At 37.2% G+C, this 23,980-nt stretch overlaps 4 protein-coding genes across 4 annotated transcripts; 2 read left to right on the plus strand and 2 right to left on the minus strand.

Moving 5' to 3' along the window:
- Positions 1 to 10,160: 10,160 nt before the first annotated feature.
- LOC116159683 (spliceosome-associated protein CWC27 homolog) lies at positions 10,161 to 12,250 on the minus strand. Its single transcript, XM_031472717.1, has 5 exons — positions 12,072 to 12,250; positions 11,485 to 12,026; positions 11,134 to 11,433; positions 10,429 to 10,770; positions 10,161 to 10,373 (listed from the first exon to the last, which is right to left on the minus strand). Exons 1-5 carry the CDS (start codon positions 12,111 to 12,113, stop codon positions 10,232 to 10,234), a joined length of 1,368 nt encoding a protein of 455 aa, XP_031328577.1. The 5' UTR covers positions 12,114 to 12,250; the 3' UTR covers positions 10,161 to 10,231.
- A 175-nt stretch (positions 12,251 to 12,425) lies between these two features.
- On the plus strand, positions 12,426 to 13,580 carry LOC116159685 (pre-mRNA-splicing factor 38). Its single transcript, XM_031472719.1, has 2 exons — positions 12,426 to 13,044; positions 13,091 to 13,580. Exons 1-2 carry the CDS (start codon positions 12,577 to 12,579, stop codon positions 13,475 to 13,477), a joined length of 855 nt encoding a protein of 284 aa, XP_031328579.1. The 5' UTR covers positions 12,426 to 12,576; the 3' UTR covers positions 13,478 to 13,580.
- A 1,369-nt stretch (positions 13,581 to 14,949) lies between these two features.
- Positions 14,950 to 19,679, minus strand: LOC116159682 (vacuolar fusion protein MON1 homolog A). The gene is made up of 4 exons (XM_031472716.1): positions 19,210 to 19,679; positions 18,964 to 19,161; positions 18,677 to 18,920; positions 14,950 to 15,809 (listed from the first exon to the last, which is right to left on the minus strand). Exons 1-4 carry the CDS (start codon positions 19,515 to 19,517, stop codon positions 15,093 to 15,095), a joined length of 1,467 nt encoding a protein of 488 aa, XP_031328576.1. The 5' UTR covers positions 19,518 to 19,679; the 3' UTR covers positions 14,950 to 15,092.
- A 1,840-nt stretch (positions 19,680 to 21,519) lies between these two features.
- LOC116159686 (proteasome subunit beta type-2-like) lies at positions 21,520 to 22,369 on the plus strand. The gene is made up of 3 exons (XM_031472720.1): positions 21,520 to 21,706; positions 21,759 to 21,952; positions 21,999 to 22,369. The coding sequence occupies exons 1-3, from the start codon at positions 21,616 to 21,618 to the stop codon at positions 22,320 to 22,322; spliced, it is 609 nt and encodes a 202-aa protein (XP_031328580.1). The 5' UTR covers positions 21,520 to 21,615; the 3' UTR covers positions 22,323 to 22,369.
- The last annotated feature ends 1,611 nt before the right edge of the window (positions 22,370 to 23,980 follow it).

Here is a 23,980-nt window from a genome sequence, read left to right on the forward strand (position 1 = left end):
ATTTACTTGAACCCCCTCCGAATCTAAAACCTGGCTACGCCCATGAAGGAAAATCTAACATTAGTTTCAAAATTTAGGTTTGCGCATGCGCAGTTCCAACTTTCTTATTCAGAAAAGCATTGAAATGAAATTCTTCTCATAAACTGAACTTGAAGTAGCACGTCAAAAATGGATTGCCCATGTGCAACGCTATCTTTCATATTTGTGGCCGGTACGATTTTAACAGAAGTTGAATCTTACAAATGGGAAATGAATGCAAGTGGAAATGTGCTTTATGTAAATCGTTTACGATTACTTTTTAACTTGTTAACTTTACTTGCTTATACTGTGAGGAAAGGTTTACTTTGTGAATAAACTTCGAAGCATCCAGAACTAGTATAATCAGTTTATCATTATTTAATTCGATAGGAGGATTAAAACCAACAGTTTACCTTGTCTCAACGTAAGTGAACAGACGGAAAGGGAAGAAAGTAATAGAAAACTTGTACGGTCCCCGACCCTGATCGGAAAACTTCCCGAATAGGTATAAGCGTTGATTTTTTATTTTGTATGTATATTTTTCTGGTGCTGATCTGAGAAGAATCTGTTTTTTTCTCCAAATAAAAAGCAATTTTTGATTGCTTGAAAAACAATATCGTGTTACATACAAGAGTAAAGAGTTTACCTAATTCTGCAATGAAATGTTTTTAGAGCATTTTTTATTCTTAAAAAGAAGCTTACTGTTTCACTACTGTCGGCTGTTCGGGCGCATTTTGTAAATCGTTCGAGATCACGTCAACGGAATATCGTAGAACTTTCGGGTTTTCAGCATTATATTCGTACTATTGTGTTATTCCTGCATCGTTTAGTCTGAAAGCTTAAAGCAGTGCAAGCCATTTCTGAAGTTGATAATTTATGAATTATGAATGAAATATATTAAAGCAAGGAAATTGAATATCATATTTTAATAAAATAATTGTCCAATCTTATTCCAATTCACGAGTACGAAATTATTTTCTCTGCTAACCGCTTATGAGCCACATGGTCCATTTCAAGTACATAAATTGAGTACACATAGTAAATGAAACACGTATGCATCCATTGCGATGAAGTAGAAGCGGCGAAAGAAGGGAGAAAAACAAAACTGAAGCTAAGAATGCTTTGTGGTCGATCAGTTTTTGTTCACATTCGAAATGCGAAAACACCGGCTGATTTAATGGGAAAATTTGTGTAGTACGTATGAATATGTATAATGGTTCGATGCAGGGAATCGCTTTACATCGACAACTTAATTCGATTCACTTAATGGATTGTGAATCGACCGAAGGGTACGTACGGGAAATTCAACCTCTGTTTGGTCATTGAATAAAAAAAATTATCAAAGTCCTCGTGTGAGATCGAAGGGATTTCGGCGCATTTTTGTGTGGCAAACCAATGCTCTATTGGCCAGTTTTGACTCCACCATCAGTAAGAGTTCGTCAGGGGTTACCATATTCCCTTTGTCGATACCCATTTCCAACATACCGTTCATTAGCAATTGGAGTTTGAAATTGTGACTCCGCCATCATTAAGATCTTATCGGGGGCAACCGCATTCCCTTTGTCAGTACCCAGTTCCGACGTCCCGTTCACCCGCAATTCCCATTTTGGTGATTTCGCTAAACCCTGCCACAAAATAATACTCAATTTTTGGGTACTTTTAATAACTCTAGCTTCTATTGGGGACACGAGAAAGACAGACCGCGATTAGAGCTCTAAGAAACTTCTGCGTGCATACTACCCCTCGAAGACGCGAGTCTTGCAAAAGGTGGTTAATTTCGCCTCTAGGAAAACAAAACAGAAGCCCGGTACAACATGTACACTCCCCATTTTTCTACAAAAATTCTTCAACGGGCCCGCGTTTGCTGCCAGCCAGGCAGCCCGCCGAAGTGAAATTAAAAGCTAAATAAATTTGCAAAAATTCGCTAAAAATATTCAATGGTTAGTCTATCAAAAATAAGAGAAGAGATAATCTTATCACATTTGTCGAAACTATTTTGCATTAAATTTCCTAATGTGTTCTAAAAATATTTATTCAGTACAGAACATGGCACTTGAATCTATATTCAAAGCTTGAAACCATAGTTTTGGTATGGAAAAGGTGAGTTGTTTGCATAAACAACTCGCTTGACCCTGGACGGGTGAATAGTTAGACTTAGGTATTTACTTTCACTTTGAATAGGGAGGTCATTTACGATAAGTTGGCAGCTTTTCAAATTTTTCTCATTTTTTTAAATCTCCAATCAAACAATATTGTTAGCGAACCGCACATTCCTATTCAGTATCATTAAAAAAAACATATAGAATGGAAGGAAAGGACTCCACAACTTTCTTGGCAGAAATACAATATTTGACTGTAGTGACGGGGCTGTGCTGTAATTTAAGCAAGTACTCTATCTCCCTTCAAATCATTTTAGATCATTACAAGGAAGAAGTCAATTAGGTACCTTCTAATGAGGACGTCTCTAGTCCCTACGTTTCAATCGCTACAATAACGAGAATAGATGAACACATTTTCCACACAGAACTTTTACATAAAATCAAATTGCTGCGTATACCTATCATTGCAAAAATAAAGCAGGTCTTTCCATAAGTAGGAAAATGTATGTGGATGACTTCATACGTGTCTAGTTAACATAAATCACTTTCAAGGGAAACAATTTCATTTTTATTTGGGACACGTGTGAACAATAATTAACATAACAGGATATCATATTATAATTTATAGCAGTAATTAGTTATTGAAAAGTGCAGTAATAGTGTACATAAATTCGGTAGGTAAAATCCAACATAGTTTACCATCATACCATTGAGCTAGAATATTCACATATTCAGATTTGTTTATTTCAATTTAAAATTGAATTACTTTTTACTTTTTAGCGCATTTCCACAAAAATAAAAAAAAATGCGCTATTGTGGCCACTTTTTAGCGCATTTCCACAAAAATAAAAAAAAAATGCGCTATTGTGGCCACTTTGTCCGTCCGTCCGTCCGTCCGCTAAGTTTGCGACGCTACTAGTTTTTTATCTTAAGAGCTATTGTTCTACTTTTTTCGCTATTTGGTTCGTTATGGTGTCGAGTCTTGTACCAAGGAAGGAATTTTTTCTGTACCGCTTACAAAAAAAGTTATTGTAAAAAAAACAAAAAACCGTTTTTTACATGTTCCATAATTTTACACTTTTGCCGTTTATTAACGATCCTAGAGATCGTTTATAATTTTGCATTGCTATCTGTCGCCTGCCGGTTGGTCTGTCCGTCTGTTCCTTTGTCTGTCTGTCCATCTATCTGTCCGTGTGAACGATAACTTTGTTTAGAAATGTTCGATCGCTTTTACATCTCCGTTAGTTATGAACTGAATTGCATGAAATTCAATATGGGCATAGCTTTAGCCATATAATACGCAATGCCAAAAGTTGAATCGAATCGATTCAAAATTCACAGTGCCCTTTTCGCATCTCGACCATTTATAAACCGAATTGCAAACTTTTTTACTTATAAAAGTATTTGAATGAAATTTGATACATAGGCACTTGGAATAAAGGAAAATCAAACGCCAATTTCAAAATTTGGTTTTGCGCATGCGCAGTGCCAACTTTTTTATTTATGGAAGAATTTAAACGAAATTTGATACATAGGCACTTGGGATAAAAGAAAATCAAACGCCAATTTCAAAATTTGGTTTTGCGCATGCGCAGTGCCAACTTTTTTATTTATGGAAGAATTTAAACGAAATTTGATACAGAAGCACTTCGAATAAAGGAAAATCAAACGCCAATTTCAAAATTTGGTTTTGCGCAAGCGCAGTGCCAACTTTTTTATTTATGAAAGAATTTAATTGAAATGTGATACATAGGCACTTGGAATAAAGGAAAATCTAGCGCCAGTTTCAAAATTTTATTTTGCGCATGCGCCGTGCCAACTTTTTTATCTATGGAACTATTTAAGTGAAATTTGATACTTAGGCGCTTGGAACAAAGGAAAATCTAACATTAGTTTTAAAATTGAGGTTTGCGCATGCGCAGTTCCAACTTTCTTATTTAGAAAAGCATTGAAATGAAATTCTCATAAACTGAAATTGAAGTAGCACGTCAACAATGGATTGCCCATGTGCAATGCTATCTTTCATATTTGTGGCCGGATTTCTACGATTTTAACAGAAGCTGCATCTTACAAATGGGAAATGAATGCAAGTGGAAACAGTACCGCATTTCCCATTAGGCCAACTAGGCCCAGGCCTAGGGCGCAAATTTTTAGGGGGCGCTAAATTGGAAGGGGTACAAAAGAAAGAAAAAGGGCAAACGCTTACAAAGGTATCCAGAACAGGTTTGGATTTTTGTTGAATTTAACAACACTGGAAGACGACGCCATCAGATCAAAATGTAAACAGCTTCTTGAACTATATAAAGTTGATTTGGAAGAATGCTTCCCAGATGAGTGTGTGCAATTCAAGTATTATTTGAAGAGCGAAAAGTCGGCTAGGGAAAGAGAAGAGGAGAATGAGACCAAAAAGAATCGCCCATCCTTCAAGTTTCTTCTCCAATTGATTTACGACAAGAACTTGCAAAACATATTTCCCAACATGGAGATTGTGTTAAGAATAGTGTTGAGTACAGCTGTGACCAACTGCAGCGGTGAACGCTCTTTTTCTACCCTAAAACGAGTGAAGAACCATTTACGGAAATCCTTAAGCCAGTGCAAACTCAATGCACTCTCTGTAATGGCCATAGAATCTGATCTAACTGAAAGCCTTGACTTTGAAGAAATAATAAGCAGTTTTGTTGAATCTAAGCAAAGAAGAAAATTCCCTTAAAATAGGATTTTGATTGACTGTATGTAATAACTGAATGCGTTTGGAGCTTATAATTATGTTTAATGAACTTTTCTTTTTATTTCTACATGACGAACCAGGATGTAATTATTTCTGGTTTTTAATAAATGGTCAGAATTTGTGAATATTATCTATCATAAATGTATTGTGTTTGTGTACTATTTTGGAGTTCATATTTTCGTTATTCTATACACCATCCAAATCAAATACAATTTTGACAATATCAAGAATAATTTATTTACAACTGGACGTGTATGGGGTGCGATAAGAGTGCGGAGGTAGGGGGCGCTCTTTAGTTTGTAGGCCTAGGGGCGCTGAATGGCTAAATGCGGCCCTGAGTGGAAATGCGCTTTATGTAAATCGTTTACGATTACTTTTTAACTTGTTTTAATTTGTGCCGTTAAATAACATCGGGAAGAGGTACGACTAAATTTAAGCGTTTGGTAGGTTTTCCAGAATCCCATATTCCAAAAACGCTACATGAAGTCTATCTAGAAGAGGTGGGCAGTTCAGGCATAGGCGCAACTGGGGGGGGGGGGGCAAAACCGAAATCAGCCACTCCCAAGCCATGTGACAAATCATAATTGGTATATGCAGCTTTACTAATTTGCCCTGAAAGCCTGTATTTTATTTTTGAACTCGCTTGCTACCCGAGCGGAAGATTGTAGGCGTCGGCGTCGTTCGGTGGTAGCCTGGGTGGTAGTGAACTAGTGAGTCATCTCTCAAGCTGCAATCATATTGCCAGTTCCTTCAGCCACCAGCCACCTGTGAAAGGTCATTTTCGGTTATGGGAAAAGTTATAAGCTCGTTAAGAACAACAATGGCTCAAGACCGCCGTTTCTCTAATATTTCTTTTTTATATATAGAAAGAGATGTTTCCGTCGATTCCGTACAAATTGTTAATAAATTTGCAAAAAAAACTAGAAAAATACCTTTACGCCTGTAGTAACATCAATAAAATTTGCTTCTTGTATTTTTTTATAATAATTTTATAATAATAATGTGAATGTGATGCTGAGAATTCAGCAAATTTTCAACTTAGTAGAATGGGAATGCTAAGGAAAAGAGATATAAGAAGATATTGGGGCTGTAGCCCCCCCAAAAGTTGAAGTCTAGTTGCGCCTATGAGATCAGGACATCGAACCGTGAACTAAATGTATAGTCGGCTACTGGATACGCAGATGAAATCTGAGGCTAGAAGATAATCAACGTGGGCGACATTCCGACGACAAGGTACAGACTTTTATGTTATTCGGGTTATCAGGGAGTAAACAGAATCACATATGGTTTCGTACGTAGTAACTTGGTATTTAATAATTTAGATTTGCTTATTTAGAATTACTTGTCATAATGTTTACTAAAATAAATTTAATTGCCTGGCCAGTAGGTATATTTTTGAGGTTAGCTAGACAATAGGCATTTGTCTTTTTAGGACCACTGTAAGAACTTGATTAATTGCATTTATTTCATCATAATAAATGTGTTCAGTTTGAGATAATCTCTTGTAATTTTTATGACATTTATAACCCCCTACAAAGGAGTAAAAAGGAATTTTTAATTATTAATGAAATTGTCAGTGACGGAACAAACAATTGGATTCATTTTATCTCAGCTAGCCTGGAAAGTAAGTAGGAAAGGTAGGTAGATACAAACGTACCTACTAAACATGAAGGAAGAGAAGACGAAGTTTGAAAAAAGGATTGAATGCATCGAATCACAACATGAACCTGAGTATATTAAATAAACGTATCTAGACGTACCTTCAAATTCTTTTCGCCCACCCAGAACTGCAAGAACTTTGGGCACTCGTTCTTAAATTGAAATCTTGTATGTGTGGGGTAGCCGCATGAAGGGATTTCTTGCAATATTTTTAATAGCAATAAAATACATATACCGTTATCTTCTGAACCTAAATTCAGCAAACTGTAGTAAAAGTGAACAATCCTGAGAAACCGCTTAAATTGTTATATGACAACCGCAAAGTTACTATTAAAATTGAAGTCGTTTTTTAGCGTAAAAGGGGTGAAACATAAAAGTTTGTATGCACCTGTATCTTCAACGTCAATACTCTCGGACGGTTTGCAATCTTGTCACCTACGAAGGACATAGCAGGATAGTGATACATTGTTCGTATTACCTATATTGATGTCCCCTATTCTTTCGCGAGAAACTAGCCTATATTTATGCCAAATTATTTAATAGAAGGTGACCTGGTGACTCGCAAGAATTTTGTTGATGAGGGGAAAATCCAATGTTTTATCTAACATCGTAAAGCAAATGAATGACTATAAAGTACTATCTATTACGTTCAGTGGGATAGGATACAAAATTATTATCTAAAAAGTAATTATGGTTTTTATTTCTTAACCGCTTCAAGGATTCTCGTATTCAATGATTACAGTCAAGGGAATAAACTGACCTATAGGTACAAACACGAAAATTGAAATTCGAAATTATAATATTACATAACAAAATTAGATTATCTTTATTTAATGAGAAATCCGTATTACACATTGTGATAAGAAGGTACATTTGCGCAGCAACGCCCCATGGGTATTCGGGGCTACCCATCGTCACATTCTGTTCACAGACATCTTAGTTTGGTACCTAATTAAAATTAAAGTAACATTTTTAAGGGTGCAGAGTGAATACCGTGAGCATCTTTGGCGCAAGCCGGTTAGTTTTAGCTATTTCTTAAAGGATCGGTGGACCCAACTACCCTTAAAAGTTTGGATGGCTGGACTACACCTCCTACTTTCCGTAAGGATCAATTTTAGGTTTTGGTAGGTGTCTGGGCCTGATACTTGTATTCGTATTATTAAAAAAGCAGTAGGTAAGTACGTTGATTTATTTAATTTTTTTAGTGAAACGTGAATATGAAATCGGTAGGTGGGAAATAAATTGCAAAACGAAACATCAAAAACACTTTTATCGGAATGAATAAAGATAAAAATGTGTAGGTACTATTTATTTGTTTGTTGGTTTGTTTGCTTGCTTGCATGTTTGTTTTTGATTGTTTGTTTCTTTGTTTGTTTGTTTGTTTATTTATTTATTGCCCTCTCTTGCTATGGGCCGTCAACAGGCTTTCGCCCAATTACAGAGTGACATAATGCTTTTTAGAGATGCCCCTGCAGAAAGTCTTAAGTTGTTCATGCATATACGCAAAACCTTTTGCGCGTTCAACGCTATAATCGTATTGTATTGGGAATAGCGAGAGCAGGTGGCACGATAGTAGGGTAAGTTGGGGAGAGCTGCTACACCACCACTCCAAGGTTACCACACGTTCAAGGTCGAGGTCTTGGTTACTTCACGGTAGAGGTCATGGTTACTTCAAGATTATCACACATTCAAGGTGGAGGTGATTACCACTCCTCAAGTACCATACAGTTAAACGAGCCACCCATCACCAGGATACATAAAACACAAGTAATTTTTAACATACTTACATATTAATTTTTTAAGATACAGCGCTCATACTTTAAAAAATACAGATATATTCATGTCAAAATGAATATTAAAGAAATTGTGCACACTTTGAAGGTTGTCAATATACGGTGGACAGCTTCGGGATACATCACCACGTGTACCATACTAGTAATTACATACGAAAGTAGCGTTTACTTCACCTCGACATGTTGGTTTTCTCTGTAATAAGATTGCGTACACACAATTCGACCAGCGCAGGTGTTCATCTAAAGCAACGGCGCTACTTTTCCACTGATTGATACGAACGTTACAGAAAATACATTTTACAATATCACCAACTTGTATATACACAAATCCAGCACTTGCAAGGGATTTTGGTGATTGCGTTCCTTTCCACGATTGGTATGATAATAAGCGCTTATCAAAACAGAAGTTGTCGGGATCCACATCTTCTCCACACATCTTGAAATAATGATTACCACTGCTTGGGCGCTTGTGGTGTATGCAACCAATCATACATTAAAGTATAGCAGCTTTATGTATCCCCTCCACTGTCATCCATCACACTTCAAGGTTAAATCCACCACACAGTCAATGATTAAATCCACCACACAGTCAAGGTCTCCACACAACCAACGTTACGTGGGGGATTTGGTACTTAATATTGCGATACGCTGTATAACGTCTGCATTAATAAAATGTTATCCGGGCATTTGGAATGGGGCATCTTACCGGTCATTGTCCAAGCCGAGTTGAAGTGGAAACTGGAAACATATATGCTATGCTAAACTAGCGGACATTGATCTGGTTAAGTTTGAAGAGGAGGCCAAAGACACTGTAGTACAATTAATACAAGAAATAAATAGTGATTTAATTTTAAGTAAAACCCTTGTAAGTAGTTTAGTGGATAGTTTAAATATAGTTAGACATAATATTGATTTATTTAATAGCGATTATTTTAAGGATGTTAGCTTTAGAGAATTACCTACACAATACAACTTATTGGAATGGGGTTACTTTATATCAGAATCTTGTAGAGAATATTGTGGTAGATATAGAGATTTAGTTAAAAATTGACTTTGTATAGGTATATAACAAGCAATTTTAATTTGTAAGTATGTAAATATATTCAGTAATGGAGTTAACAAATGCTTGTTTTACTTAATTTCCATATATTTCGATGTCCCCTTTTTCATTGCACTGTCACGAAATCAGTATATCTTAAAAAATAAATATGTATGTGATGGGTGACTCGTTTAACTGTATGGTACTTGAGGAGTGGTAATCACCTCGACCTTGAATGTGTGGTAATCTTGAAGTAACCATGACCTCGACCTTGAATGTGTGGTAACCTTGGAGTGGTGGTGTAGCAGCTCTCCCCAACCTACCCTACTCACGATCTATTCGAACCTAAGAGTTTAGTTTCGTTTCGTTCTGTTTAAGGTCGAGCACGTGACAATAATACTATTTAAAAAGGTACGCCAGTCGAGATCTTTGCGTTCAGAAAAGGGGTCGTGTTTCAGAACTTTTAACGCGCGAGATTTAAATAGCGAGAGAAGTAGGAGAGTGCGCATTTTCAGCTCGATTTAACGAACCGAAATGAACCATTTTGGATGCGTTGAATTTGATTCTAAGCTCATTTTTGCGAGCGGTTACGTACTACGTGAGGCACGATGGAATTGAATTCATAGTGAAGTTACGAGCGTGAGCCCGTACAGAATTGGGTATCTGTTTCCATATTTCTAAAAGAAGTACAGTTACAGTGCGTATCACGTATTTTGTCCAAAATATTAGGTGTGTTCATTTAATCTTCAATGGGCTAGTTGTAGTGGAAACTGATTTGAATCTTCTACTCAGAACTCATTAATAGATTAAAGAAAATGACACAATTAGATGATACAAAAATGTTTAATTTATTTCGTTATTTCTTAGAATTATATACAAAGTCAAATTTTTATGACTACGTAGAAGAAGTTTCGCCCCTTCTTCGCTTGTTTAAAGGATTTCTTGGATCATAAATTTCAAACCAATCATCACCTTTTGTATTGGCATCTTTGGCCAGAACTGGTTCATCATTTATAAAGTGCAACTCGTGTGTTAACCTTTAAAATCACATTAACAGAATTTAAGCTCAACCCTGATATTGCAGTAACATACCAACTATCATCCTCCTTCTCAGGATCGTCGTTAATTTCCTCATTAGCCTTAGCGTTAGCAGCCTCCACTGCTTCTTGTTCTTCTCTTTCCTTGTCCTTGACTGCTTGCAATTTTTGCTTGAACTTGGATAAAAGATTTAGTGTAAACTCTTCCCTACTCGAACCTTTCTTTGGGAATGAATTACTGACATCCTTGTATTTTGCATTGCCACTTTCGTATTCTTGCAAAGTCTCGCTTCTGTGCAAGTCTTGCTGGTTTTGCGAGGCGTCTTCTTTGAGTTTTTGTAGTTTATTTTTGTGGTACTCTTTTTTCACGCTCTCAATCTCTTTCTTTATTTCTTCCCTAAAACACACTTTCAATAATAAATTTGAAAACCTTGTGCTAATTTTTACTGAAAAAGTTGCCATTCACTTCAGAGGAATAAAATGGGTTTGGACTCAATTTGGACTTGAAATAAAAAGTACAATACATTGTCAAAAGCATCATTGATAATAAAAAAATTTTGTACGGAAATGGTCATGAAAAAAAAATTAGTCAAACTGAATGTATGTGAATGGTGTCTACTCAGAGATTAGAGGCAATGGAAGCAAGGTGTTGTTTAAATACCACAATACAAACATATTGACCTGGTGGATGGTATTGTATGTCCGAGCAAGAAAAGAAAAGCAGTAAAAATAGGAGTATTGCCTAGAGTATTGCACTCACTGTTTTCTTTTCTTTATTTCATCTTCATCTTCAAAGAGTAACGATTTCTTGATGTAAGTCTTTTGTGATTCGGCTTTTAATTTCTTTCTAATATTTTGCAGTTGCTGCTCTAAATCCTGCTCGGCCTCTCCATCTTCAACATGATCACGCTTTTCCCCAAAAGAAGTTTCGGCACTTAATTTTGGATCGTTTAAAACATCATGTGTAGATTTACTCTTCCCTGCAAATTTTTTGGTAACTTCCACAACCTCCTCTTCATCACCCTCTGCTTCGTCTCCGAACGACAGCAGCTTAAAGTTCCTAAAATGTGTTCAGCAAGATCAAGGACACTCTAAAGTGAAATTTGTTTACTTCACCCCAGGAGTTTTCACCTTCTTCTTCTTTTCCACTTCCGGAACTTCCTTTTGTCTGGGTACAATGTCGTCAAAATAATTCAACAAGACTTCTGTACGAAGAATCTTATGAGGAAACACTGGACGTTCGTCCTCGATTAACCCATCCTCCAACTTAAGCATATTAAACACTGTTTCGCCTGTAACTTTACCAAAAATTGTGTGTTTATTCTGCAGTTCAGGTGTAGCAGCGAGTGTAAAGAAGAATTGTGATCCATTATCATCTGGGCTTGCATTGGCCATTGCCACTAGACCTCTCCGTACAAATTTGAGGCGTTGATGAAATTCATCTTTGAACGGTTCGCCATAAATAGACTCGCCACCTGCTCCGGTACCTTCCGGATCTCCACCTTGTGCAATGAACCCTTTAATGACACGATGAAAGATGGTATCATCGTAATAGCCCTCCATGCATAGCTGTATAAAATTTCGACATGTTTTGGGAGTTTCCTTGGCCCATAGCTCTATATCTATGTCACCCACCGTTGTTTGTAATAAAACCTAGAAATCTGTATTAATAACAACAGTAATGCTACCCCTAGTTACCTTCGCTGAGGTTGGTGGTTCCAAAATATACACATTGCTCATCCCGACAGATTGTTAATTAGAGCTTCTGATTTTATAGCTCTTGTATTGAAAATGGTAAATATACCCCTTCCCAATTAGTTAGGTTATGATTAAAAAATAAAAGTTTGTAGTGGTTCACAGTCCGTCCCGGGCATAGTCTGTGGTGCCGTTCCAGGGTTCTAATGGGTGCTTCGTTTCTACATGGTGTGTCAATTCTTTACACAAACATTTTATCTCCGATTTTGACTCTGTGTTCCACTATATTTTTGCTATTACTCGTACTGAAGTTTTCCACCTTCCCCCTTGTCGGAAAAATGTTAAAAAATACCCAATTATATTCCAAGAAACTCCGCCTCTGGAGAAACTGCTGCCAACATAATATTTTTCAACCTTGAAGTTGGCCGATAAAAATAAATAAAAAATGTGATAGGTTATGAGTTGTAGCCAAATAAAGTTCCCTTATTTTTCAAATAAATAAAACGATATGGCAAATAGAACCGTAAAAGACGCCAAATCCGTACACGGCACAAACCCTCAATATTTAGTAGAGAAAATAATCAGATCTCGTGTCTACGATTCCAAATATTGGAAAGAAGAATGCTTCGCCTTAACAGCGGAGCTACTTGTTGATAAAGCAATGGAAATACGTTACCTCGGGGGAGTATTTGGTGGTAATATCAAGCCTACGCCATTCCTATGTCTCACGTTAAAAATGTTACAAATTCAACCAGAAAAAGATATTGTTGTCGAGTTCATTAAGAACGAAGAATTTAAGTATGTACGTGCCTTAGGTGCTTTCTATATGAGACTAACAGGATCGTCCTTGGACTGTTATAAGTATTTAGAGCCATTATACAATGACAACCGAAAATTGAGGCGACAGAATCGTCAGTCCCAGTTTGAGATTGTTCACATGGACGAATTTATCGACGAACTTCTTCGTGATGAAAGAGTAAGACAATATTTCTCATACTCTGTGAGCTAACATTGTTTTATAGGTGTGTGACGTTATCCTACCCCGCGTTCAAAAGCGATACGTGTTGGAAGAAAATAACGAACTTGAGGCTAAAGTATCCGCATTGGAAGACGATTTGGACGAAGACATCGAACTGGACGAAGAAAAAAATGTAGAACCACCGCCGAAACGTGAGGAAAAGGAGAGACACCGCGAGAGGAAACGTGATCGCAGCCGCTCAAAGGAACGTGACCGCGATAAGCACAGAGAAAAAGAGAAGTCCAAACACAGAGAGAAAGAACGCGATAAGGAAAGGGAAAAAGATAGGGAGAAGGAACGGGATAAGGATAGGGAGAGAGACAAGGATCGAAGAGATAGAGATCGACGAAAAGATGATGACAGAAAAAGAGATCGAGATCGCCATCACTAATTTTATTTATATAAAATGCCAGCAGAATTTGTTTATGTATTAAAAATTACTATCTTATCAATATCGGTATCAATAGGGTTCAAATAAATTTATAAAAATACCAGTCCCTTTCAACAATTTGAAAATGTATCAACCCAAACATATGAGCTTGTTGTCCTGTCTTTGTGGTATTGTTTACTGCAGGATCTACGCAACGGGATTTACCTAAAACTAAGTTATGCGGATGACAATTATAAATAATCTGCTCTTAAAATAAATCAAGAATCTGACAAGTTTCTTCAAAATCCATTTATCATTGCTTTAAATGTTGTCGAAATCACTCCAAAATGTACCTATTCCTTTTCAAGCTATTTCAAAAATCCCCTCTAAATGTCTTCAAAGTCCCCTATCGATTTTTTTGAAATCTTTTCTGCGGCGTTCATACTAAGGGATACACGATTCATATGAAGGAATCTTTTCAGTTCAAAGGGAGGCGATAAATAAGGTTCACAGTCGCGCGATTGCGCAACATAGCGTACGTGACCTGATATCGCTCAATATACCTACCTAAAGGTGCGTTTCCTATGAAGCGTCTGACGCGGTAAGTGTGGCTTTTACGCATGCGGAGACGGCCGCCGCATGCAGGTTAGAACATGCTTCCATTGCTTTCTATTGAGGCGGTGTATTGCGACAGTCGCACCGCATCAGACGCTTCATAGGACACGTATCTTAAGATAAGCGATACATACAACGGGAGATAAAATCGGCGCGACCTGTCACCTGAGTGATAAAAATGTGGGTAGAATACAATATCGTACGCGACAAATCTCCGAGACGACGGCATGCCTCACTTTGAGCGGTATTCGCGTACGATATGAATTTGAAGAATCTCTTCATGCGTACCGTTTATCGCCTACGATATATCGCCTCATGAACGCCGTCTTCACTATGTATCTTTAGAATTACCCAGTCTTTAACATTTTTCCAAACTCTTTACTCCACTTTTTTCAGAATTCCTTCAAAATCTTTCTTTGTTTCTCTTAAATCTATAAGGCGGCGTACAAAATGTTGCACGACTGTGAACCTTACTTATCGCCTCCCTTTGAATTTCTAGAAATCTGTTGTTGCATATCGTGTATCGTCTACGATGTATCGCTTATCGTGTTCGTATGAACGTCACCTTGATAAGGGCATCTAAAAGTTTCTGATGAGATTTCAGCACCTTTTAAATACCCTTCTTGCACCTCGAGAGTCAAGGACCAAGGTAGAGGCTTTTAACCTGCAATAAGCGCATGCGGCGAGGTGAGATTCAGAATAAAATTCAGGGAAGGGGAGAGACTTACATCTTCTCATTACAAAATGGGGAGAGAAAATTTTTAGAGCATGGTGTATCCCTCCGAAACCATTACCCATATTTCCTAGGCACTCACTAGTCATGCGATATTTGTTGTATGCAAACCACGGATTTGGAAGGAAAGGTAAAAACATCCATATAGATATCAACTAATTTTATTTATATACAACGCCAACAAAATTTATTTATGTATTAAAAAATTAGAACCTATCGATATCAGTATCACATAATGTTCAAATAAATATATAACAAGTGACAATTCTATTTTCAACTGGCGCATGTTTAAAATGTAGGCGCATTAAGATGAAATAGCTTGTCTTCGCGCTTCTTTATCCAATTAAGTAATCGTCCCACTGTAGAAATGGCACTACTTGTTTCTATTAAAGGCTCTAAAACCGCATACAGTTCAAATCCACGCGTATCCCACGCTAAGATCGCATCTTGTGGCGTCCTCTCAAATAACAATTTCAAAGGCCTAGTAGGACAATGAAGCTTATAGTGAGCGCGTTTGTAAATATTCATTAGCCTCTTGTGATTGGATGAGTAGGGTGCACTTATATGGGGCTGATAGAACTGAGCTGTCGATTTCGATTTGTACAAGTAATGCCTCACCTCCGGAAAACCGACTTCCATACAAGTTTCCTCCCGAGAGCTGAGAGATTCGTTAATGGCTTCCAAACAGCTGCCCCGCCTGAGTCGCTCGACGACGCGTTGTTTGGCCTCGCTCAGCGACGAAAATGCGTCCCCTTCAACTGTTAACAAAATGAGACAGGCCTGACAATCTTCGGCTAAATATGAAACGTGACCGTACAGGAAGCCGCTGGAGTCAAAGCGGGGCAAGCAAATTGGCGCCCAACAACTTTCCACAGTTTTAAAGCTTTCGGAGGCTTGTACTAAGTTAAATATTAAATGTAAGTCATGAGGATGAATGTAGTATTTCTTCATACGGACTAGCGTTATAAGCTGATTTTTCGCTAATAATATTCCAAACACCACATTCTGAAAACAAAAGAGCTTATGTTAATATTTATGCAGCTTTAGAAGGGACACATTTAACAAATAAATATCTCAAAGGTCACTGAAAATCCACATGTTCATTTAATGATCATCAGTCTTCTGTTTTGAAGTAAATAACAATGACACAGAATCAAAATATATCTTATTTTGCGATGTAGATCTCCCGAAGCTCAACGCATGAACGTGCTTTCCTCGAGCTTAGCAAAATAGGCATTCACCAGCTCTTTCACCTCGTAGTTCAGGGAAAATTTTTCAGCAGTCACATGAAATTTTATGTTTAGCAGGTGGAAGTTTGATGGAGTCAAGTCATGCAATCAATTGCTGCCTGCAAACTATCCAATTCGTACTCTCACATAACTGTTTCACACTTTCCAAGGTAGTCGACTAGCAGAGAGCACTCTTTGCATCCCAGAAAACTAGGGCCATCATTTTCCAGGCCGAGAGTCGGTTGCCTCTCTTACTCCACTGTTTTAACTGTTGCTTTGTGTCGGGAATGTAGTGGTGAATCAAGGTTCCATCCATAGTAACATAGCAACAATCTAAGATCCCACATAAGCCAACCTTCATTCATCTGTTTACGGGGTGAAATACATTTTTTAGCAATCTTAATATGTAAACAAATACAATGGAGTACCCTTAGTTACTTAAAATTAATGTAATGAATATTTCTGTCTGCTTCTATCACATGGAGAGAGCGCGTACGCACTCTCTCACATCGATGCGTACACTACGACCCGCGATCACACGAAACAGTAGTTCTCGCAATTTTAAGTAGCGCGCGAGAGAGAAACATGTGTAGGTATTGTTCCGTGTGAAAATGAAAAAAAACACTGCCCATTATCCGCGCCTTACCAATGTGATCTAAGTCCATTGTTTTTTAGCGTAACACAACGAAGTTGAGGTAAAGCTTATGTGGTCGTGTTTCCGTCCGTCCGTCCGTTCCATCGAGATCTCGGTCCCTGGGCCACCTAGAGACTTCGAGTTTTCGCTAATTGATAGCTGTTATGGTCTATATTTGCCAAATTCGATCAGTTTCATTTAACTCCATATTTTGCGCAGACTGCGCAATGCCAACTTTCATATTTATGGGGATATTTCTTTGAAATTTTAACCATAGACGCTTCTAGTAAAGATAAACATTTCGCACATAGTAAAAATTATGTGGGCATGCGCAGTGACTGCGCAATGCTAACTGTCTTATTTATGGAGATATTTCTTTGAAACTTTATTTAACTCCTCTCTTTCTCTGGACGTGCTTCAATATGCAGATTCGACATTTTGTGTGCTTTTGGTGACGATGCGTCGTTTCAATATTTTGTGTTACGCGGCAATACCCACGAGTGGGTTTTGGAACATTTTTTTGTATATGTTTACTCAAACACCGTGATTTTTCATAACCTAAGGAATGTATCAACTCACACTTATCGAATGAGATACCGCTTGGCGTTGCGCCGTAGACGGTAGGCGTGAACACAACATTTATCATTATCAAACCCAGCCACGTCGCCGCACTGTCCATGCAGCGTTGATAACTGTTGCTTCAAATAGGACTGGACACTGATCAACTGGCGCCGTTCCAACCTTCCTCTAGCGCATGCGCACATCACTGAATCGCCACATGCTTTGCATTCAGGGAAAGACAAACGAAAAAATAACGTTGCGCAGACAGAGAGACATTCGAAAATAGATAAAAAGGATTTGTTTTGATCACTTCTTAACTTGGCAAATGAGTGACAAGTGATAGGTCGCTCAATATTTAGTTGGTGTTGTAACGGGCAGTCGCTTTAGAATATAAACAAAAAAATGCAAAATAAGTTTTCACCTTAACGCGTGTAACTTAAGCGCATTCTCCATGAATTGATCAGCACTTCCTGAAAGCTTATGTAACGGACTATTTATGTGTACGAAGGAAAATAAGTTATGGCATGAATATTCTTCTAAATAAGAAACTTAGCATTGCCCAGTGCATGCATGCACACACCTGATATTTAAAATAAGCAAAATATTTACTACAAAAATCAAAAAAATATCTCTATAAATAAGAAAATTGACATTGCGCAGCGCAATGCGCACGTCTCATGTCACCATAAGAAACTTGATATTACGGAGAATGCGCGTGCGCACTTCTGATTTTACAATATGCTATATGCTTGTCTTTACTATAAAGAAGCATCTGTGATTAAAATTTCAAAGAAATATCTCCATAAATATGAAAGTTGGCATTGCGCATGCAAGTTCAATCAAACCAGAGTATTAAATTTTGACTTTCAGACTTTAAGAAGAGATTGCAGATGCCGTAGAAGCCCAATTTTACAGTATGCCCCAAAATATACAACACTGAATTATAGACAGTGGAGCGCAATTCGGAATTGTATAATATATGACGCATACGTTACTTTATGCAACTGAGGTCTTCAACTCCTTGTATATGTAACGCGAAGACCGTTACAATTCGATCACTAACCACCTTTGAAACTGGATTTAACACATTTCTCGCGCTTTTCATGTGTGATGTCACTGATTGTAACAATTCCAACCTCGCACGAGATGAGCAGTTTGAGTCTCGCAGATTCCAAACCGAGCCATAGATTTTAATCGCACTACAGCAAATTTTCTTCAAAATATAGCCACAGAGATAAGGTTTAAAATGCTGTGGAGTAATTCATCATTCAAAGACCTTTTAGCTAGGCAACACACAACACAAGGTAAAATGTATAAAATCCAAAAACTTATCTGGCCAGACAAATCATTGCTATGTACCTACTTCATGGGGCCTATTCATCAAAAAAATTATGTATTAATTTACGATGAAACAATATCGGACAATGTTCCATACATAACATACTTACTTTAATTTTACTACAAGATTGTATAATTGCTGCACTAATCGTATCTCTAATTGAAGAGCTCAATGGAAGACATTGGACAGCACCTAAGGTAAAAGCAGGTTCATTTTCGGAAAAATCTAGTAGATGATCTATGAACCGATCTACACCAGTTAACAGTCGCCTGAGATCATAATTCCGTCTCTGCTCGTATATTTTCACCAGCCGACTTAAGGTTAAGGTGCTCGCAATTTGGTTAAATACGTAACTAAAAACAAATACTAGACTAACATCAGACACAAAATTCATACTTCAACTGTGCTGTTAATTGTAAGGTGCACTCCCCGGTTTTAGAAACCGCCACGAGTATTAAAGGCTCCTTGAAGAGAAATACGAACTTAGTATCACCTGCGTGTATACTCCTGATCGAGTCATCGTCCGCTTGCACGAAACTGACCAATGCCTGCATTATTCCAAAGTAACTTGCGAATCTGTCTTCGTTACCGAACCTAAACATACTACAGTTGAACATTAGGGTAACTTAAACAAATACAAACCTAGAATAGATGGGCTTCCCCGCAGAGCTAAGCACAAAAACATGCTTGGGCTTGCTCAGCCACTCCTCATCTTGTAAATATTCCTCGTCCTTGCTGTTAGTAGACGTAATGGAGCAGTTTAAGTGAATATCATTATCTAAATTGTTACAATTATCTAAAAATTCGTCTGTCGTAGTAGAGGGAATGAAATTTGAATTCTTAATCTCCTCTAAGCTTGAGCTCATCTGTTCGAAATTTTCGTAGGAATCTGTAGTGACTAGTGCACTTTCGAGAGCTGCCCCCGGTTCTATCTCTATATTTGTTGCCATGACAATTCGATTACTCTATGCTATTTGGCGTGCATTTTTAATACCAATTCATAAAAGCAAAGGCGTATGCCTGTTTTCTATTTTATTTTGTTAATCAAATTAATACATCTCTTATTAACCTTAAATAATATTTATTTTTTGGGTGTGGCTAAACGAACGATTTCATCGATAAAATGCGCAGTGGCGGCAACCGTCATGCAGAAGAAAAGGCGCATTTACATTTCAGGAAATATGAAGACAAAAGGCCGTATTAGACGATGCAATTTTTATTGCAATTTTTGCAGCAATTCATTGCCGCAAGAAATTGAACGAAAAATTGCTCCGTGTATGTTAAAATTGCACGTGCAATTTCTTGCACCAAATATTGCAGCAAGACATTCTGCAATTTTCTGGTTATAGAACTTGTGCTATTTTTCTTGCAATTTTTCTTGCAATTTAGTAACTATTTTAGTAACATTTAATTTATAAAAAAAATAAAGTGGTATGCACTGGAGAACATTACCTCCTTATGCTATATATACAGGTTTGTTATTTAAAGTTAAAACTGAAATAACCTATTTACGAGGAATTCAAAAATGGATATTGCTGCCGCATCTTTAGTTATTGCGTCTGCTGTTGCTCTTTTAAAAAAAAAGAAACAAAGAAGACGACGACATTTTTGGACCAGGCAGTGGCTTGCCAATAACGATTTCACAAAGGGAAACCTAAACCTACTCAATGAATTTAACGAACCTGATGGCCGTTTACACCGACATATTTAAGCCGGGCTTAGCTTAAGCGTACCTTAAAATCCATGGCAACCATTGTCTCAATAATCGTTGCCATGGATTTTAAGCTACGCTTAAACTAAGCTCCACTTAAATTTGTCGGTGGAAACGGCCATGAGTGTGAATAAGTGCGTGCAAATATAAATAATAAATTGCACGGCCTTCAACAAAGGAAACGTCACAAAACACACGTTTCCTGGTCTACAACAGACGTGAAGTTGCTTTCAAGTATTTCCCAGTGATGCCAATTCCACTTTCATTGGCACCAATACATGATTAGAATTGGGTATAAAAAAATTGCCAAATAAATTGCATAGTGTAATCATTGCATCTTTTTGCAATAATTGCTGCAATAATAGCAGCAATAGTTGCTGCAAGGATTGCAATAAAAATTGCATCGTCTAATACGGCCTAACATTAAAATTAATTATGAATAAAACTAATTTTTAAATTTTTAGAGTTATCATTTTCACCATATGTAGGTACACACCTTAGTTCTGTATCTTAATTATTATTTATTATTCAAATGTGTATATAATATTTATTTTTTGTTAGGTTATTACCATGAATAGTTATAGATTCATGTTATTGAAAATGTTTTACTATTATTTCATCGCTGTAACCATTTCTCTTTCCATGTTTATTGATTTCCTTTTTAAAATTTAGGTTATGGTTATATCTTGTAAACGTACGATGTAGAGGGATTGCTATGAACCTTAACAAAATGTACTATCCGTTTGACGGCTCAACGAAACGGATGAACGGAGAGCTATGAACCCACCTTTATGCATTAAGGTGGGTTCATAGCTCTCCGTTCATCCGTTGCGTTGATCCGTCAAACGGATAGTGCAATTTGTTAAGGTTCATAGCAATCCGTTCATATCGTACGTTTACAAGATATAACCATAACCTAAATTTTATTTTGTACTGTACCCACCGTCATCTTCAGTAGGTAGAAACTACTATCAGACTATCACCGCGAAGAACGTAATAGGCGAACACTGTAAAATTTGCTCTTAAACATCATCAATATAACAAACATAACCTTACTCTTGTTAAAAAACGGACCAACGGAAACGTAAAGTTCAACTTCAACCAACTTTTCCGTTGTAAATGGACGATGTACGGTTTTAAAATTGACTGTGTTCTGATTGGCTAACGGACAAACGGAAACGTACGAACGGAGAGGTATGAACCCACCTTTAAGGTTATGAACGTATCCTTATAAGATGTAGGTGTAGACACAGCCAAACGACTTAAAGAAACATAACCAAACAAATCGCTCTCATATTACTAAGCATTTTTCTTGTTAAAATTTTGAAAACGCTAAAATGGAGTGTTTACTTGGAATAAAATGCAGAGATTTTGTAATTGTGGCCGCCGATATGACAAAAGCCCATAGCATTATGGTAATGAAAACCGGTAAGTTTGTATAGTCTTTCTTATTGCCTTCTTACCCCTTTTTTTCAACTAGATGAAAATAAACTGCACACACTTTCTAACAAAATCGTGATGGCTATTAGTGGTGAGCAAGGCGATACAACCCAGTTCGCCGAATATATTGCGAAAAACATTCAACTCTACAAAATGCGCAATGGCTACGAACTCGGTGCTAAAGCTGCCGCGAATTTCACCAGGAGAAATTTGGCGGAAGGTCTTCGAAGTCGAGTAAGCAGACATTTCCTAAGCGTTCTTAGTGAGTCTTTGTTTTTAGAACGCCTACCATGTTAACATGTTATTGGCGGGTTACGACGACCAGGAGGGTCCACAATTGTACTTTGTAGATTATTTGGCTTCCTTGGCCAATGTAAAATTTGCATCACACGGTTACGGAGGCTTCTTTTCGCTAGCAATAATGGATCGCTATTATTCGGAAGATTTAACACCTGAAGAGGCTTATGACATAATGAAAAAGTGTATACGAGAAGTTCATCAGCGTCTCATTGTCAATCTGCCCAACTTTAAGTTGCAAATTATTGATAAAGATGGTATAAGAGATTTACCCGCGATTACTGCCCAAGGTTTAGCTAAGGAGTAGTTTTTGTATTTCTCATTAATTTTTTTAAAATAAATTTTCAGTCTACATTTTGTTTGTATACCTATTTTAAAGATTTGCTGTGGCTTTGATGACTCATGTCATTAAAGACAACTAATTTTGCTATAAAGTTCAATATTAATTTGTTGGCTGGTATTTTTCTTGGTCAGTTCTTTTTTCCCATCCTATTGTCATATTTGTACTCGGTGAACTACCATTTTCTAAATTTAATCTTGCAATGCGAATTATTTGGAGTAAATCTCTGTTTTTAAAGCATGTGTTATATTTGAGGGAGAGAGGCAATACATAAACACAACGTAGTAACGTGGTCCTATTATTTTGTTATTCAGGTTAAGTAGCTTTGTCTAGACGATCATGTGCCATGGGGTTCAGTTAGTTTGGGAGAGAAAGTTTTGAATTAAAACTTGCACAGTCTCTTGGGCTGATGGCCTGGGTACGTCACAAATGTCTAAGAATATGTCCACCAAACTTGGTTCCATTTCGGTTAGGCGGAAATGAGAGGTCAGGCAGACCAACATCAACAAGATCAAGGTTAATTGTAAAAATGATTTAAACATCTTAGGAAAGATTTCAAATTCAGAAAGTCCATTTCAGTTTTTTGGATTCGACAGGTCTCACTTGTTTTTCATATCGCTCTGGGTTTGAAAGATGTTTGATGTTTGAAAAATGTATCTTCAGTATTAAATGCCATATAATAGCTTCATATAGAAACCCCTTTAACTGTTGGTAAAAGCATCGAAGACCGGCAAGTGCTTTTGCAGATTGTCAAGTATTTTATATAGAGATATATCGTGTCCAATCAAAAATGTTTAAACTGTTTTTCAAACCGCTGTTGGCTGGAGGTACTGCATTAGCAGATTCTGAAAAGCTGTTTAAACGCCCTGCAGACGGTACGATTTGTCATACGACTTTGGATCGATAGCGATACTACTGTTTGAACGATAATCGTGCCGTGTGTATTGTTGTCGTTCAACTTATTGTTTACGTTTTTAGGGAATTAAGTTGTAAGGCAAGTTGAGACGATGTCTTCGGCCTTGTACGATAATAAATCGTACCGTCTATAGGGCGTTTTAGGCGTTCTAACGATTTAAACATTTAATAGAAGGCTCTTAAAGCGGGTCTAGTTACTAGAGCAAATTCCAAATTTTCTAGACAGTCCAAAATTTTAGAGCCATTAGGGCGTTTTCCTCAATAATGCCCGAAAGAATCGCATAGTGAGCCGCCATCGAGGTACCCGAACTGAACACAAAGGATTAGCCACCGGTCGAGCGGAGCGGGATGCACTCATTCCTTCTGCGAAATATTCTACATTTTTCTATAAGGTTTGCTATATATTTAAGCAATTAAATTTAGTCTCATCAATATGGAAGTGATAATAAACGTGTAAACAAATATAGGAGCTCCTGGGTTTGGCTATATATAGCATGTGCAAAACCAAATTTTGAACCTGGTGGTAGTTTTGCTTTTATTTAAAGTGTTATGTATGAAATATCATTTAATTGCTTCCATAAATAAGAAAGTTGGCACTGCACATCATGCACAAAACCAAATTTGGGAACTGGCGCTACATTTGCTTTTATTCCAAGTGGCTAGTATCAAATTTCATTTAAATCCCTCCATAAATAAGAAAGTTGGCACTG

The sequence above is a fragment of the Photinus pyralis genome, unplaced genomic scaffold (genome assembly GCF_008802855.1).
Source record: "Photinus pyralis isolate 1611_PpyrPB1 unplaced genomic scaffold, Ppyr1.3 Ppyr1.4_LG1, whole genome shotgun sequence".
In the NCBI taxonomy this organism is placed as follows: domain Eukaryota; kingdom Metazoa; phylum Arthropoda; class Insecta; order Coleoptera; family Lampyridae; genus Photinus; species Photinus pyralis.